The sequence below is a fragment of the Fusarium graminearum genome, chromosome 3 (genome assembly GCF_000240135.3).
Source record: "Fusarium graminearum PH-1 chromosome 3, whole genome shotgun sequence".
Classification (NCBI taxonomy): domain Eukaryota; kingdom Fungi; phylum Ascomycota; class Sordariomycetes; order Hypocreales; family Nectriaceae; genus Fusarium; species Fusarium graminearum.
This window is the reverse complement of record NC_026476.1, coordinates 6,452,551-6,470,154: the sequence shown is the minus strand read 5'-3', so window position 1 is coordinate 6,470,154 and position 17,604 is coordinate 6,452,551. Positions and strand designations below refer to the sequence as shown.

The following is a 17,604-nucleotide window of genomic DNA, read 5'->3' as shown; positions in this document are numbered from 1 at the left end:
TTCACACCCTCCAGCTTCCAATGGCACTCCCTCTCCCCACGACTGCCAAGATGAGGCTTGATTTCTTACACCTCGACGACTATCCTTGCCCCGTTGGCCCATCATACGGTTTGGTTTAGGCCCGAGTTCTATCCATACGCGCCAGACAAGACCAAACCATACCACATAGACCAGATCCTTACTTCACTCAGGATCTCCCACCAAATATCTATATAAACTCTGATCCCCTCGGCCTCAAGTCGATTCTTTCTTCTCCATCCTCATTCAGATCATCAACCAACTCTCCAACTTTCTCAACAACAACTATTCAGTCTTCACGACAACCTTTCGATACCCTTCAACCAAACAACCAACCCACCCAACAATCAAAATGGCCGCTCCCCAGATTCCTTCCCAGCAGTGGGCTCAGATCTTCGAGAAGACCGCCGGTCGTATGTCATCCCCTTTTCATTAACTTACAATCCCAATTGCCCTTTCCATCTTTGGATATTTGATATCCTACAATTCCCATAGCTTAGGGATATGGGCCCAGTCCCACCTATTCCAAAGCTACCCCGCCATCCATTCGTCATGCAACACTCCAGTTACCTTCCAAGCCTTATACTCACATTTATTTCTCACAGCCATCGAGTACAAGCAGATTCCCGTCCAGAAGCCTGGCCCCGATGAGGTTCTCGTCAACGTCAAGTTCTCCGGTGTCTGCCACACTGACCTCCACGCCTGGCAGGGTGACTGGCCCCTCGACACCAAGCTGCCCCTTGTCGGTGGCCACGAGGGTGCCGGTGTTGTCGTTGCCCGCGGCGAGCTTGTCAAGGATGTCAAGATTGGCGAGAAGGTCGGTATCAAGTGGCTCAACGGTTCTTGCTTGAGCTGCTCTTACTGCCAAAACGCCGATGAGTCTCTCTGCGCTGAGGCTCTTCTCTCCGGTTACACCGTCGATGGATCTTTCCAGCAATACGCCATCGCCAAGGCTATCCACGTTGCTCGCATCCCTGAGGAGTGTGACCTTGAGGCCATCTCCCCCATTCTCTGCGCCGGTATCACCGTCTACAAGGGTATCAAGGAGTCCGGTGTCAAGGCCGGCCAGTCTCTTGCTATCGTCGGTGCTGGTGGTGGTCTCGGTTCCATCGCTGTTCAGTACGCCAAGGCTATGGGTATCCATGCCATTGCCATTGATGGTGGTGAGGAGAAGGAGAAGATGTGCATGTCTCTCGGTGCCCAAACCTTCATCGACTTCACAAAGACTAAGAACATCGTCGCTGATGTCAAGGCTACTACCAACGATGGCCTTGGCCCTCACGCTGCTCTCCTCGTCGCTGCTGCCGAGAAGCCCTTCCAACAGGCTACCCAATACATCCGATCCAAGGGTACCGTCGTCTGCATCGGTCTCCCCGCTGGTGCTCAGTTCTCTGCCCCCGTCTTCGACACTGTCGTTCGCATGATTCAGATCAAGGGATCTTATGTCGGTAACCGTGCCGATACTGCTGAGGCCATCGACTTCTTCCGCCGTGGTCTCATCAAGGTTCCCTTCAAGACTGTTGGTCTCTCTGAGCTCAACGAGGTCTTCAAGCTCATGAAGGCTGGCCAAGTTGCTGGTCGCTATGTCGTTGACACCAGCCGATAAGCGCGCGGCTGTCGCTTGGGTAGTGCGGGAAAGCACACCCCAAAAGTAAAGGGCCACCTATCGCCAAAAGGGTGATCGATAACCTACTAAGAGGAGTTCAGGCGGGAGTTGATTTGGGTTTCAGGCGGTGATGGTAACCATGAATCTTGGTTACAATTTTGTGTACAGCCCTAGTTTATGAGTTTTTATGATTTTGTATAGCATGAATAACAGAACGAATACTTCGATCCATACTCGATTCCTCAATAGTGATATTCATTTGAGCTAATTACATACATTCTCACTAATTTGCATATTTACCATATGGCACACTTGGTAATGTCTTCAATCCCATATTATCCCATTACGTACCTGTCTTTTATATGAGCTGAATGACTTCTTCAGTTGATGTGTCAAGTTTTACAACATAAATATGAGTGATCTGAGAATAAGCAATACGAATGAAATGTTTAACGATTTGACATCCTCTCTTAGCAGCTGAAGTCTCCAATGCCTACCTGCTATCGAATGGGCTTTCCAGCCCTTGAGATCCTGGCGGATGAGTCGGGTTGAACAATGCATGTGCTTATCTGACTTGAATCAAGTTGGAAGTGCTAAATATTAACTTGAAAATGTATCTAATTAATCTTCTCGAGTTCAACAAACTTACTTCACGGACTATACAAGTCACAAATACTGAACACTTGTGATATCTTCTACAAAACTGAATTATACTGTATCTTCAAAATCATGCCAGGGTTCAATTTGCCCCTCCACCCTTTACGACTCTGATGTAACCCTCTACAGCAAAGACCCCTGTCCTGGCAGCCACCAAGCCACTTCTAGAACACCACAAGGAAAATCAGACCACTGCTATGAAGCATCTAGAGCATCTCGCTTCGAGGTCAGCGTTATTTAGCTGCAGACACACACTTGCCGGTGTGTCGACTTGGAGCGAGTGAATGTAAGAACGCGTGGGCCGTGACTGAATTTGTATGCATAACGGAACATCTTGCTCGACAGAAATCGCCTATGTATCATGTCGTAAAAGAACGCATCATGCATTGCAGTGTCTACGAGCGGGGAAGTGCAACATGTTTCGAAATTGTGAATTTTTAAAAACGACTAATGTAACTTCAACACGTGCATGCCACCACCTTGCCAACTCTTCCACTTGTATTTGTATCGCTTTAGGCATAATTGTCAATTGAGATTTTGCACCGTGAGCGCCGCTTCGTTGCACCCTACGGCAGGCTCCTGGTGTAGTCTTGCGTCTACCCCAGAAAGCTTTCTCTCTAGGAAGTATAGTATGTACTCTCAGGGTCCATCGAGGAGTGATTCTTGACCGTTCATGTCTCCCTTTAAGAGCCACCGGGACCACCCAGCAGAGCGAACCTTCGCACAATGCTGGGACCATATTCTTGGTACTGCGACTTTGGTCAGCTATTATCTGTAACAAGAGGACAATAATTCTTACCTCGGCCTTGGTATGGCAGTACGATCGGAACTCAGGGGTTTGGCCGAGGAGACTGCCTCCAAACCAAGGACCGTGTCGCTGTCGCTTATGAGTGATAACAGACACATCCAAGCCACCACTTCGAGCACCACCGCTACGGACCTCACTTGCTCGGATTCTGGCGTCCACCAGCTGCTTAATGTCTCGCTGTAATCGGCGACCGAAATCTTTGTATAGTGTGCTTCCTCCAGAAAGAACAATGTTCTTGTAAAGACCTCGTCGTACATCGATAGGCGACTGCTGAATAACACCGTCGACGACCACAGGGAGAGGGGTTAAGAAATCGGAGCTGTAAATCTCGGGGTTGAAGAAGATCTCGGGGGCGAGGAAACGCTCGTAACCGACGTCAACGCTGACCTGGCGGCCGTTGGGGTGCGACACGACGTGCTTAGCAAATCGAGTGCGATCTTGGTCGTACTTGCTAAATTCCTTGACGATATCGGGACAGACGTAGCAGTACTCCTCCTTGATCTCCTGAGCTATCTTGAGGGAAGAATCGGGCTCGCCACGGTCTCTCAGCAGAGACTGAACGAAGTAGGTGATGTCTCGACCAGCGATAGGAATTGACTTGATGGAAGAGCCAATAACATAGCCCTCAGCAACGGGAATGACGTGGGTTACACCATCGCCAGAGTCAATAACTGTTCCAGTCAGCGAGCGATCCTGGACCTTGGAAGATGTCCAAGAAGCAGCCAGAGCAAGAACAGCCTGAACGGCAATGTACATTCCAGCACAGTTGAAGGACTCGAAGAAGATCTCGGCGGTGTTCTCTCGGTTCTCGGGCGGGTTCAGCGGCTATCTCGATTAGTATGATATTTCGACTTCGCTTTGGGGGGTGAAAGTTGCTCACGGGCTCGGTAAGGAGGAAGTAGTGGTCTTCAGGCTCGACTCGGAGATACTTGAAGATGGAGTTTGACCAGAATCGTTCCATGTGGTCCTAAAGGCGGTCAATTCCAACTCATGTTAGACTCATCGGCAGACATACCCAGTTCTCTATTTGACCATGTCGAATGGGATAGTGAAGTCCATATCCTTAGTCTGTCAGTTTCATTCGATATAATCGATAACTCAGTGGGTGCCTACCAGGTCCTCCGGAAGCTGCTATCGCTTCGTCACCGATAAAGAAGTCGAGATCCTCGGTTCCTCGCTTTCCGCTCAGATGGCCTCCAGCTCCAGCACCTCCGGTAAGAAATGAAGGCTTGTTCGCGACAGCCGGTCGTCCTGATCCAGAACCACCAGCTCCGCCAGTTGGCCCCTTGGTCGCGATCGCGGTCGGGAAGACGAATGAGGGTGAATCGTTACCGGCGAAACCTGCGTTTGAGTATGAGCACAAATTCCAAGACTATTCGATAGCTTTGAGAGCGTAGATAGCCGTTACGAACCTAGCTTGGAGAAACCCGTGCCGCTGCGAGCTGATGTTAGCTGTTGTCGTCAGTGCGGGGGCTGGGACAAGTGAGACGTACTTGTCCATGACAACGGCGGGAGTTTGGTTAGCCATGATGGGCGGGAGTGCGAGATGAAGCGCACGGGTATGAGAGAAGTGAATTGAGGGAAGAGCAAGTCAGATGCCACTCGTGAGGGAATGCAAAGTGCGGCGACGGCGGTGGTCGTGGTGTTCGTTGGGTGAGGATTACGTTACGTGCCTTGGGAAGCTCCCAGCTTGTAGATGAGGCTTGAACTGCGGCTGTGCTGCCCCGCCGTTGCGGTCACTGAATGGCTGAAGATGTGGGTCAAACAGTTGCGATAACCAGGCATGTCTTGAGCTTGATATTAATTATCCCTACTAAACTACCTGATAACCAGTAAAAGATGTGACAACTTGAAATTGATATGGTCTGATATGTAGAATTAATGTGAGCTCTGTGTCACCTGAGAATTTAGCCGATTTATAGTCGACAAACACCAAGATTCATGCTATGCTGTTGGTGTCCGAATACTGCTTCTGCAGCTTGCACCTGGATCCGACGTCATTTCAATCAAGACTAACACAGGAGAAAAGGAGCAACTGCGTCTCATCAAGGCGGTTGTTACTCTTATGTGCAGATCAAGCCTTCTGCCGTTTCTACTTTATCATAAACATCACCATGATATTTTTGAATACATCAATTCTTCTTACCAAGTCCTTTACCTTATTATGGCATATCTGAACAAAGTGCTATAATTAGATTGGCCATTCCTTGCATTTTCGCGTTCACAACTTGCTTCTCATTTTCTGCCACAGGAAAGACCGATCAAGGACATCCATCACGCTCCTGCCACTATCCTTTCGACTGCCTCACATTTCAACTCACCGGCCGACTCAGCACTCCGCCACCTTTAAAATTCTCATTCACCTAAAAATATTGAACCTCGAAGCAACATAAATCCCCAGGCATCTCAACGTCCACCTACCTTCTCTTACCGTATCACCCTTATCATTCTAATCCAAAGTACTATCATATCATCATCACTCAATACCTTATGATTTTGCTCAAGGATGTCAGACAGCCTCGATGATGGAACCCCCTTCAGTGCAGATTCGACGCCATTTGGGACCGACGGTACTTTCGACCGTGTATTGAGAGCTGGACATAAACCCAAAGCTGTGCCTGCTATCTTTGTCCATGCTGGAGCCGGCTTCCATAGCCATCAGAATGAGATCGTTCACCTCCAGGCATGCGTTGCGTGAGATACCTCTCAGCCAACCTTTGACCCAAGAACCAAGAAGTTAATAGCGATAGTGCTGCCGAAATGGCCATGAAATTTCTCAAAGCTGGTGCTCCCGCAACTGAAGCCGTCGAGGCCGCCCTCCGGGTCCTTGAAGATAAGGAAATCACCAACGCTGGGTACGGCTCCAATCTTTCCATTGATGGCATTGTCGAATGTGATGCCACTGTCGTGGACCATTTTGGCCGCAGCGGTGCCTGTGGTGCTGTTCCAAGTACGTTTTTCAATATGAGCTCGCAGTTGATTTGCTGACAAGACTTCAGACATTCGGAATCCCGTATCTCTGGCCAAGCTCATCCTTGACAAAAGCAACAAACCACTAAGCCTACGACGAGTCCCTCCAAATGTTCTTGTGGGAGAAGGAGCCAAGACCTTTGCGGAAGAACACGGTCTCATGACATATCCGAATGAGTACATGGTTTCGAAAACCGCCAAGGACCGATTCCTACGCTGGCAGGAAGATCTCAAGCGGGCTGATACTAAGATGAAAGAGTTCAAAGCATCACCTGAGATCACCGACACTTGTCCTCCATGTCAGTACGATACGGAATCGTCAACAAAACCACAACCGTCATTGCCTCGCGAACAACGAGCTGCTATTGTGACCGGTACTTGGAACGAAGGGCAACCCGATTCTCCGTTCATTGGCACACCAAGCCAATCCGCAACGTCAACGCCATCGCCCGATCAACATACACCCACCAGTTACTTTCGACTTGCCGGCCCTTCCTCGACCCCCTCAAATCGTCCGCCATCAGCCCGCACAGCTCTCGAAAAGCCGGCACAGACATATGCCGGAGTAGCTGGTGGTGTGTTGAGCTCGTCCTCCCCTTTCCGACCTAGGCTATCGGCTCGAAAACCTAACCCTTTAGCTGAAGATTTTAAGTCTGCTATGCCGGAAAATGTTTTGATACATGAAAGACACCATGCACGTTCCACTGGCAAGACTGACCATGTTCTATCAGAGGTCCCTCCTGGGAACAGTGGCTATGGTTCTGATCGCCAGAGCTCCATAGGTCCTCGTGGGGTTAAGCGACCTTCCAGTCCAGATGACAAAGCGCAACCTCATTCACGAGCCATAAAAGATCGCTTTCGCATTGGGCCTGGGTATGAGGACGCTATCACGGACACTATTGGTGCCATTGCGATCGATGATCAAGGCAACATCGCTGCCGGCTCTTCCTCAGGTGGGATTGGGATGAAACACCGAGGCCGTCTAGGCCCAGCAGCTCTTGTTGGAGTTGGGACGGCCGTTGTTCCTTGCGACGAAGAAGATGAAGAGCAGGTTGCTGTCGCTGCAGTCACAAGCGGTACGGGAGAGCACATGGCTACTACTATGGCCTCCCAACGATGTGCTGAGAGAATTTATCATGGCACAAGACGCGGCCGAGGAGGCAAGGATGTTCAAGACGACGATGAGGATGCTATCATGGAATCCTTTATTGCCGAAGACTTCATGAAGCACCCGGGTGTCAGGCAATGTCACTCTCCTGGCGCAATCGGCGTCATGGTAGTCAAGAAAACACAAACGGGCTACTATTTTTATTTTGCCCATAACACAGAGTCGTTTGCTCTCGCCTCAATGGGAGGTCTAGAGAGACAGCCAAGCTGCACCATGTCTCGGCTTCCCGAAAGTGCTAAGATCGCAAAGGGTGGGCGCAAGGTCCGTCTTGGTTGAAACATACTGCTGTTGGATTGACAGGAGGAGTCGATGATTCTGGTGTGGGATGGATGGGCTTCCGCTGGAACTGTCGGATGATTGTAGAACTGATACAGGCTGTGGTGTTTAAAAAATAACGTTAAACATTAATAAAATTAATACCCTGTCGATTCCTATAACTGTTGGCATTTCTCGAAAATAGGTGTTATTCAAAGCACTCAATATTTTCTGTTATTGGTATCGAGATAAAGTTTGGCATACCCTGCCTACAACCAAAAGAAGTGTCCATAAATCCCAATAATATTACTTTGTTGAACTCTCCTGCTATTCATCAAAATTATACAAGCTGTGAAAGAATACATCATCAAGCTCTCTCATTGAGACCTGCCAATTCGAACTTCTTGTCCGCGGGCACCGCTAGGCTACCAAATCAAGGGTCTATTGACAGGGATTAGAGCCTCAAATCCCTGCAGCTTGCCGGCTTGCGTAGCTGTAGCAGTGGACAGCTTGGAGCTTAGATAGCAGAAACTGAACTGACACAAAGCTTAGGTGCCTGCCCCCACCAATTTTTGAGACGAGACGGGATCTAGAGTAGACGTCACCTTACACCATCATCTCATATTCTTGCTCACCCATGGTAGCCCTTTGCTACCACAAATCGCCTACCTCACGCCCTTGAGGCTCACACAAATACCGTCGCTTCTACTATCCTCCTTCCGCGGTATCCATACCTTCGACAATATCTCTTCGACATCCCTACCATCTCTTCCGGCACCCGTCGAGTCGACCCACGACGATCCCAGCGATGCCTTCTCTAACGGCCCTCGTGCCTCTGGCCATTCTAATCGCCATACCTCTGTTAGGAAAATTTCTTCGCACATTTCTCGGATGGTCTCTTCAAAAACGGACAGAAGGTCGCCGCGCCCACCTTCTGGCCCTCATGACAGAGGAGGATAGAGCTGCTCACAGCAGGGATCCTCGGGGTAGCGCTGAGACGAAGCTCGTATTCGATGTTGACGACAACCTGCAAAACACACTGAGTAGCCAGAAAGACTGGGCTGGCATTGTTGGATTCTTTCATCCGTTCTGGTACGTTATCATGGAATCCATCACGGGATCGTGCTAACATGCACAAGCAACGCCGGAGGTGGCGGAGAACGAGTGCTCTGGGCTGCGATTCGGGCCACGCAAGACCGTTGGCCAAAAGCGAAATGTGTGGTGTACACTGGCGATCACGACGTTACCAAAGATGCCATTCTATCTCGTGTCAAGGTACGTCAGTTGAAACCCAGTCAGTAAAGTAACGACATGCTTACGCCGTCATAGACAAGATTCAACATCGAGCTTCACGCCCCTACGATGACTTTCCTCTACCTTTCCAAGCGAGACTGGGTTCTTCCCTCTACGTGGCCTCATTTCACATTGCTTGGCCAGTCTCTCGGTTCTGTTGTTCTGGCTTGGGACGCTTTCTCACTACTGGTTCCTGATGTCTTTATCGACACAATGGGTTACGCCTTTGCTCTTGGCCTTTGCAAGTTCCTATTTCCGAAGATTCCGACAGGAGCATACGTACACTATCCCACAATTTCTACAGACATGCTCGAGTCTCTCGACGTAAAGGAGGACGCAGGAACTCAAGGTGCACATGTTGGCAAAGGTGCTGGAGCTCAAGGATTTGCCAAGAAGAACTACTGGAAACTCTTTGCGGTGATCTACTCTTGGGTTGGTTCATCGGTTGATATTGTCATGACCAACTCGACATGGACCCAAGGTCACATCAAGAGCTTGTGGGGTCCATACCGGATAGAGAAGAGCAAGACGGACCCGATCACAGTCGTATACCCCCCTACAGCTGTTCGAGAGATGGAAAATGAAGTCGAGGTTTCCGAAGAGAGCGAAAAACGACGAGAGAAAGCCATCGTCTACCTTGCGCAATTCCGACCCGAGAAGAACCATCAGCTCATCTTGCGATCTTTCGCCACCTTTGTTAAGACGAAGAGCGAGGCAGCCAAGGGCGCAAACCTGATTCTGATTGGAAGTGTGCGAGATGACTCTGATGCGAAACGTGTGTACCAGCTACGACTTCTTGCCAATGAACTGGGTATCAAGAACAGCGTCAAGTTCCATTTGGATGCTCCTTGGTCAGAGGTTCTGGACTGGCTGAGAAAGGCATCCGTAGGTGTCAACGGCATGTGGAACGAGCACTTTGGTATTGGCGTTGTGGAATACCAAGCCGCTGGGCTCATATCCGTGGTACATGACAGCGCTGGTCCCAAGTTTGACATTGTCGTACCGATCGACGGTCAGCCAACTGGTAAGTTACAATTCACACAAAGATAGATCTGCTTGCTAAACACTGCACATAGGTTTCCATGCTACGACGGAAGAAGAATTCGCACAAGGGTACGAGAAGGCCCTGTCGCTACCAGACCCTCTGGCAGTTCGATTGCGGGCACGTGAGTCGGCCAAGAGATTCACTGAAGAGGAATTTGCAAAGAAGTGGACAGTCCAGATGGCACGTTTGGTAACGCTGGCTAGACGAGAGGCGTAGATCTGCTGTAGATTTTCAAACGGATACCCCTTTTTTCCTGGAAGACAAAGCGAAATGATAGACGGGACCAACTCATGATATATCAGGCGCGAAGCCCGGGCATAATCTTATTCTTCAATGCGATCTATAAGAAAGTACTGGATCAACAATCGCCATAGTGATGCTCAACTCTATACCGTTCCCTATAGTCTAGTCTAAAGTGTGGCACCTCCGCTGTTCTTCTGCCTGGGCTCAGCAGCAATCTCAAAAACACCATCCGAGTCCCTGACGAGAGCCTGCACCGAACTCAATCCCTCATCAACCCAAGTGATATTATGACCCCTCTCCTTCAGCGACGGAACATCGTATGAGCTGAACTTTTTCTCCACGAGCAGAGTGTTGGGCATCAGCTGGTTATGAACACGTGGCTCGCGGACAGCATCCTCGATAGACCAAGATGGAGAAGTCAGGACGCGCCAGGCAACTTGCGTGGTAGCAGAAATAATACGGGATCCTCCTGCAGCACCAATTACGGCAAATAGAGAGCCGTCTTTGTTCGAAACAATGATAGGTGTGCATGATGAAAGAGGACGCTTGTTGGGACGGACAAAGTTTGCTTCTGCTGGAGCGAAGCCGAATTCGTTTGGAACGCCTGGGATAGAAAAGTCGTTCATCTCATTATTCCTGGAGGACCATTAGTTATTGCATGTTCTTACAAGTAAGAGACTGGTTATTTTCTTACAAAATCACACCAGTGAGGTTGTCCATGAGTAGAGATCCAAAGATGAGGTTTACAGTGGTCGTCAACGAGACAGCCATGCCATCACGGTCAGCAGTCACGACATGAGAAGTGCCGTGTCCTTCAGATGAGTAGATTCCATCGGGATCATATTTCTCAATATCCTGAGTAGTCCAAGGATCGATCTTTTCTCGAATCTTCTCGGCAGTCGTATGGTTGAGCATCTCGTGCTCCAGCTCAGAAATACCATCGACAAAGTCAGGATCGCCAAGTTTTAGACGAGCACCGTAGGCAAACTTCATGGCTTCGATGTAGATATGAAGCGTGGTATTTTGGTCTGCGTCCTGGTGCGAGTAGCCGTTCATTGTGTTCAAGATGTTGAGCGACACTGCACCGCCGGCTGGGGAGCTCATGCCGTAGACATCGTAGCCTTTGTAGTCGGTGTGAAGAACCTCACGGGAGATGATTTGGTAGTCTTCCAAGTCATCTAATGTCATAGTGCCGTTTGAGTCTTGGATAGTCTTGATCATGCTTTCCGCTATCGTTTGTTAGCATTGACTTGATACTTCAACTCAGGTGCTTACCGAAAGGGCCTGTATAGAAGACATCGGCGCCATGATCTGCGATAGCTTGAAGAGTGCTACAACTGTTAGTAATATGTCAGTGTTACAGTTTCATATCACTGACCTTGCATATCGCTTCCTTGTCATCGTCTCCCCTTCAGCGATGAGTCGTCCTATTTAATATTAGCATAGGCCTCGAAAGCAAAAGAATCTGGACGTACCATTCGGGGCGAAATCCTCTGCCCATGAAGGGTCTTCTGTGAATAAGTTCTGGTGCCCCTTGGTTGTCTTTTCTATAAACTTTGCCATATCGGCATTGACTAATACATGTTAGAGAACATGTCACACATGATGAGATCCAACCATACCTATGAAGCCATCACGAGCAACCTTAATAGCTCCTTGTAAGATAGTCTTCCATGGTAAACTCTGTCCGATTTTTGTCAGCCTTTCAAAAGTGTCAGGGGAGTTGTAATCCTTACACCGTATTTCTTGTGTGCATACTCAAAGCCGCGTACTTCTCCAGGCACGCCGACAGACAGTCCGCCATAGATGCTACCATTGACATTCCCTTGGTACATGTCTTCGTAGGCTGCTGCAGGTGCTGATTCTCTGAAGTCTATGGCTTCATACTGGCCATCTTTGTCCCGGACAAGCATGAACCCGCCCCCTCCAATACCAGAGTGATACATGCCGATGACGCCGACACAAAAGGTCGTTCCGATCATGGCATCCACGGCATTTCCCTAGAAAAAAGATTAGTGGACGATCAGTCGATGATAATAATGAGAGACGTACGCCCCGTGCCAACAAGTCCCGGCCTATGTAGCTGCATTCTTGAGCTTCTGACACGACAGCACCCTTAGTACCAGCCTTTGGAGACAACAACTCCTCGAAAATAGGACTTGCTGATAACAGGCCATAGTGTAGACTCGATGCGAGCCACAAGATGGGGATTTTCATTTGGAAGGGTGTCCTGTGTACTTTGAATCAGTATGCGCCCTTCGCGTGTAATCAAGGAGCGGTATTAGTCGAGTACAACTCACCGTGAGTTTAGGTGCACGATAAGAGATGATACTCCAGAACGGAATTCCTACGCCCAGGAAATACAAAACAGGTTGAGAAGTTGAGGTCAAGACGTAGCTGGAATAGATTTGAAGAACAAACTTATCGAGGATTGATTACCAACCTGCTGGGAGGTTCAAGGTCCTTATCAGTAGAACTTCAGAAAAGACAAACACCCTAAACTCGCCCTTGGAAACACCAACGAGAGCGAGAGGAATATAGTACAAGTAGCACAAAGGGTACAAATCAAAGGCACGATTATTGATATTTCCTCACTCTTCAAAATAGTAGAAAGTTGATCTTGACTTATCAGGGTCGACTCTCAAGGGGCCGATGGTCGGAACCGCCTCGGTAGATGCATAGCGAGCTAAACTCGTGAGGCGATCACCTGCCATTCTGGGGTCTCTTGAACCAATCACGTCATGATCGCAATAATGGACTAATGTTGAAGGAAGAGCTCCTTCTATTACTGACTCGGGGGAAAAGTATACAGCAACTGATTCCTCTCTATAGTTAAAATCTCGAGAAATACTAGAAACCTTTTGAGTTCATTGACCAATGATATTTAGATCTCATCTTCAACATAGCTAGCAATCCTACCGTCGATAGTCCGCCATAACATTTGAACTAATGAGAGACAACCTGAACTACAATTGAAGACTTGAGGCCAATATTTGTCAGTTAATATATAGAGAATTGAGATAATGTTCTATCGTAATGCCAACTCGGAATTACAGCTGACATTATCATATCAACTATGTACTATCATGAGCACTTCAATACAGACCGATGAACAACCAATCAGAGACAACATAAAAAAGCAGACATACAGGGCCCCACCATCCCTAAAGCTCCAAAGTGGGCCCCCTCCTGCAAGAAACATTTCTTCGTCTCATTCCTCTAAGAAATCTTCTTCAATATCAGAATCTAAAACTCTCACCAAATTTCATTTACCTACAGAGAAGAGGCGTACATTCTCAAAAATACTTTTCATGAGACGTTTGAGGATCCCTTCCTTGACTCCCTTTATAAAACCACGCCCTGTTCACCATTTCCGCTCCTTCACAGCTATGGCGAGCGTGCAACCAGAGGCTGCTGTGCCTACCAATGGCAATGCCCAAGTAAATGGCAACTCTCAGCAACAAAACAAGAGACCAAACCAACAGAACAACCGGCAGTGGAAGCAGAAGAAAACCAAGAGAGAGAAGAATATCACCGAGGGTTCATCTGAGGAAGTCCTCAAGTACGATATCCAAGCACTGCTCAAGGAGCGAGCTGTTGAGTACGGTGAGGGAACAGTACACGGCCCCGAAATCCTCCCAGAGGAAGGTACCGAGACAGAAGTCGAGGTTCTGGAGCTCTCATCAACAGGAGATGGTCTTGCCATGAAACCTGGCTCCAACCAGGTCTATGTTGTATCATTCGCAGTCCCCGGTGATATCGCCAAGGTCAAGGTCTTCCGCCACCTACCTCGCGACAACCAAACCCTTGCCGACTTCATATCCATCTCAAAGCCCTCGCCTCTTCGTGATGATGCGCGCATCAGCTGCAAGTACTTCTCATCATGTGGTGGCTGTCAATTCCAGATGCTGGACTACTCTGAGCAGCTCAAACTCAAGAAGCGCATCGTCGAAAAGGCCTTTAAGAACTTCTCCAACCTCGACCCTAACATCGTCCCCGCTGTTCAGGACACCATGGGCAGCCCGCTGCAGTACAGCTACCGTACCAAGCTCACCCCTCACTTTGACGGCCCCCCTGGATTCCGGCCCAGCAAGAGGGGAAAGAACCCCAGAATTCCTTTCGAGAAGTGCCCTGATATCGGATTTATGCAAAAGGGTCGCCGAAAGGTATTAGATATCGAGGATTGTCCTATTGGTACTAGCGCTGTGCGTCTAGGAATGACGCGCGAGCGGGAGCGTATGCAGAAGGAGTTTGGTAACTACCAGCGCGGTGCTACAATCCTTCTGCGTGAAAACACCCAGCGTGTGGCCAAGGATAGCGAGGAGGCAAGCAGTCAGACACAACCTTACACCACCCGCGTTGAGAACGAAGATACGGTTGACATCAAGTCCTGTATCACCGACTCCAAGGCTACGACAACTGAATACATTGGACCCTATACCTTCACCAACCCAGCTGGCTCTTTCTTCCAAAACAACAACTCTATCCTGCCCTCTTTCACTGGTTACGTTTGCGACAACATCCTTCCACCTGCAGGCACCGGCATGGATATCAAGTACCTCATCGATGCCTACTCAGGTTCCGGTCTCTTCACAGTCACTCTCGCCTCGCTATTCCAACACTCCATCGGTATCGACATTGCTGCCGACTCCATTGCATACGCTAGCCGCAACGCCACACTCAACGGTATGGGAGAGGATCGCTGTAAGTTTATTGCTGCCGACGCTGGTGAGCTCTTCAAGAGCGTCACCTACAACCGCGACGAGACCGTCGTCGTTCTTGACCCTCCTCGCAAGGGCTGCGATGCCGACTTCTTGAATCAGCTACGCAAGTTCGGTCCTCGGCGAGTGTTGTACGTCAGCTGTAACGTGCACACACAAGCCAGAGATGTCGGCGTTCTTGTGCGTGGTGAGGGAGAAGGCGAGAGATACGAGATTGAGAGCCTTCGAGGCTTTGATTTCTTTCCCCAGACTGGTCATGTGGAAGGCGTTGCGATTCTCAACAGGGTATAAAAATAGTACACGGCGCTTTATTATAGTTTGGTAAAAAAAGGGAGACATGATAAAATCCATTGCATTGCATAGTCATAAACATTGTCAACTAGCGAACCCGCTGCCTAGATCTTTCTCGTGGAGAATTTGCTGATTTTCGCTACATAAGCGCCAGCATGTACATGTATTTCATCATCCTTCGTTCATGAATGCTCTCCCAGCAGGGCTTTGAGAGCCTGGACTGTAATGTCAACAACATCGTGCCGTCGACTCTTCTTAAGGCACTCTTTGAGGGTCTCGACACCTCCCTCGCTCTTGACCTTTTCCCGTGCAAGCTCGCCGACTTCACCCTCCGCAGTGACTATGTTTGACACCACAAACACGCCTCGATGTCGGATATTCTCGTCATCATCGACACACATCCCCAGGATAAACTTGACACCGCGATCTCTGCTAATGATGCCACGGATGACGCCCTCAAAGTTGGTTAGTGAAGCCAAAGCACCGCCAGCAGCACTACGAGTTGCAGCATCGGGAGCATCAGCTAGAGCAGTGAGAACGTGAAGGCGATTGCGGGCCCTGGCAGTCTCTTCGGCGTATAGAGCAACGGCCTCAGGTGTCTGCACAAGGTTACAGACTAGTTCAACCGCAGCCCTTGAGACAAGGGTGTTAGAGGCGAGCATTTGTTCCTCAATGTGCGACCATGCGGTATTGATAATGTTACGTCTCAACTCCTCGTCTTCCATGGAAGCAAGATTGGTCAACGCCATGAGAGCCTCAAAGGAGGGCAGGAGATCTCGGGTCTGGGCAGCCGGATCAGGTGGAATAATGGAAACCAGTGGCCTGACAGCAGCCCCAACAGGGGTTGATCTGTTTCCACCAAAGACAAGGGCAGGATTGGTGCTGATCAGGATACGTGCAAGCGCCTGCGCAGCAAGACGGCGCGCAGGGGCTTCGGTCTGAGGTAGTGACATCCATGATATCAAAAGAAGCTTGACCGCCCCTTGCTGAGCGAGCTGGCCGCGAAGAGACTTTGTGACAGACAAGGCGAAGATGACGGAAATTATCAGCGCTAAAGATGCCGGCGAGCCATTCTTACTGTGAGTGACAAGGACCGGTACGATGCCAGCCTCGAACACCGACTTGCATCGCTTTGCAACATGTTCATCGTCATTCAGGGGGTCAGGCCCACCAAGCTTTCCAGCTGCGTTGGCGTACGCCTTGAGCTGATTCATCTTCTTCTCTTCATCCGTTAGGTTAGGCAAATACTTTGTAAGGTTAACAAAGATGCTTAGCGCTCCGTATGTTGTTGGTGATCTAGGCTGGGCATCACTGAGAGTCTTGACCAGCTTCTGGAGCAATTCAGGGTTGTCTACGATCGACTCTTTGACCTTGGGTTGAAGAGAGGCATAAGCGAGGCCTTCAATAGAGTGCTTTCGACCGTGATCTTCATCCCGCAAGATCATCTTAGTGAACATGCCAGAGAGCTCCTCGATGCTAGTAACTGCGGGCTCGATTCTAGATTTGCTCTCACCAGGTGCCGGCTTTGAGGGAACTGCCTGATAGTCTGTGTCAGCCAGACTCGAATAGGGGGCTGTGGCATCTCATCTTACCCTCAACTTGGCCAAGATGACGGCAGCAAGGTACTGGACTTGCTCCGAGTGACGTCGCATAGATATCGATCCTCCGTCGCTTTGAAGGTTGGGATCTGCGTTGGTGCTTCTAACAATCACACTAAGATCTTGGTCGACAATCTCCTCCAGCCATTCGATGCAGTATTTGTTGATAGCCTCGCGACACATGGAGTTCATACAAGCGGCGTTGAGCATCTCCAAGCACGCCGTCTCAACCTTGCGGCTCTTCCACTTTCGTCGCATGAGAGCGCCGAGGCTGGGTAAGAAATCCTCGTTGAGAAACAGTTGCGCCGTGAGTTCCGGAACGATAGGGAAGGTCGCAGCAGCGACACAAAAGGCGACGATGTAATCATCGTAGGTTCCTCGTCTAACACGGTCAAAGAAAAAGGTCGACAGATTCTTAGAACCGTCATCTCCAGCAGCTTTGAGATAGGCGGATGTTGATAGAGTGGCGTGGCCGCGGACTATCTCAGGCTGTCTCATGTCAAGATAGCACAAAACAGTGTCGACACAGTCAGCATCGATGACCTTGCAAATGGTCTCACGAGACGGGTCCTTTTGGCGAGTTTCAAAATCGTCGTTGAGAAGCTTGGTGAGTTCGTCGAGGTCGCGGCATGTCTCGTTATCTTCCTGTCCGCCTTCCATGAGGCGTGCAAAGACGATAAGGGTCTGGTCCTCCAGCGACTGAGCTGGAGGCGCCTCGGGGGCGGCTGTGTTTTCTGCCATGAGATAGAATATTTTATTGTGTTAATGTGTAGATGATGAGTTGAAGTTGAGAAAGAGGTAGCAGAAATGAAAGCCAAAGGCCGAAACTGGGAACTTGTGATGTAAATCGTACAAGGCAAGAAGACCCGTCAGAGCCTCCACAACAACTTGCCTACTTACCCTACCACAACACAAGCTCGTGAGACTGGGA

General features: G+C 49.4%; 7 protein-coding genes across 7 annotated transcripts; 4 read left to right on the top strand and 3 right to left on the bottom strand.

The window, feature by feature from the left end:
• Positions 1-238: 238 nt before the first annotated feature.
• On the top strand, positions 239-1,855 carry FGSG_10855 (alcohol dehydrogenase 1). Its single transcript, XM_011327232.1, has 2 exons — positions 239-431; positions 624-1,855. Exons 1-2 carry the CDS (start codon positions 371-373, stop codon positions 1,622-1,624), a joined length of 1,062 nt encoding a protein of 353 aa, XP_011325534.1. The 5' UTR covers positions 239-370; the 3' UTR covers positions 1,625-1,855.
• An 828-nt stretch (positions 1,856-2,683) lies between these two features.
• Positions 2,684-4,732, bottom strand: FGSG_10856 (uncharacterized protein). The gene is made up of 7 exons (XM_011327231.1): positions 4,583-4,732; positions 4,502-4,524; positions 4,203-4,430; positions 4,105-4,151; positions 3,970-4,056; positions 3,081-3,914; positions 2,684-3,030 (listed from the first exon to the last, which is right to left on the bottom strand). Exons 1-7 carry the CDS (start codon positions 4,615-4,617, stop codon positions 2,965-2,967), a joined length of 1,320 nt encoding a protein of 439 aa, XP_011325533.1. The 5' UTR covers positions 4,618-4,732; the 3' UTR covers positions 2,684-2,964.
• Positions 4,733-5,849: 1,117 nt separating this feature from the next.
• On the top strand, positions 5,850-7,584 carry FGSG_10857 (uncharacterized protein; the record flags this gene model as incomplete). The annotated part of the gene is made up of 3 exons (XM_011327230.1): positions 5,850-6,039; positions 6,089-7,488; positions 7,528-7,584. The coding sequence occupies 3 exons, from the start codon at positions 5,850-5,852 to the stop codon at positions 7,582-7,584; spliced, it is 1,647 nt and encodes a 548-aa protein (XP_011325532.1).
• Positions 7,585-8,290: 706 nt separating this feature from the next.
• On the top strand, positions 8,291-10,036 carry FGSG_10858 (alpha-1,2-mannosyltransferase alg-11; the record flags this gene model as incomplete). Its single annotated transcript, XM_011327229.1, has 4 exons — positions 8,291-8,574; positions 8,622-8,757; positions 8,812-9,799; positions 9,852-10,036. 4 exons carry the CDS (start codon positions 8,291-8,293, stop codon positions 10,034-10,036), a joined length of 1,593 nt encoding a protein of 530 aa, XP_011325531.1.
• Positions 10,037-10,230: 194 nt separating this feature from the next.
• FGSG_10859 (uncharacterized protein) lies at positions 10,231-12,280 on the bottom strand (the record flags this gene model as incomplete). Its single annotated transcript, XM_011327228.1, has 8 exons — positions 10,231-10,699; positions 10,758-11,292; positions 11,339-11,394; positions 11,442-11,490; positions 11,539-11,637; positions 11,686-11,746; positions 11,800-12,063; positions 12,116-12,280. The coding sequence occupies 8 exons, from the start codon at positions 12,278-12,280 to the stop codon at positions 10,231-10,233; spliced, it is 1,698 nt and encodes a 565-aa protein (XP_011325530.1).
• Positions 12,281-13,452: 1,172 nt separating this feature from the next.
• Positions 13,453-15,075, top strand: FGSG_10860 (uncharacterized protein; the record flags this gene model as incomplete). Its single annotated transcript, XM_011327227.1, has 1 exon — positions 13,453-15,075. The coding sequence occupies one exon, from the start codon at positions 13,453-13,455 to the stop codon at positions 15,073-15,075; it is 1,623 nt and encodes a 540-aa protein (XP_011325529.1).
• Positions 15,076-15,257: 182 nt separating this feature from the next.
• FGSG_10861 (uncharacterized protein) lies at positions 15,258-17,414 on the bottom strand (the record flags this gene model as incomplete). The annotated part of the gene is made up of 2 exons (XM_011327226.1): positions 15,258-16,613; positions 16,668-17,414. The coding sequence occupies 2 exons, from the start codon at positions 17,412-17,414 to the stop codon at positions 15,258-15,260; spliced, it is 2,103 nt and encodes a 700-aa protein (XP_011325528.1).
• Positions 17,415-17,604: the final 190 nt, after the last annotated feature.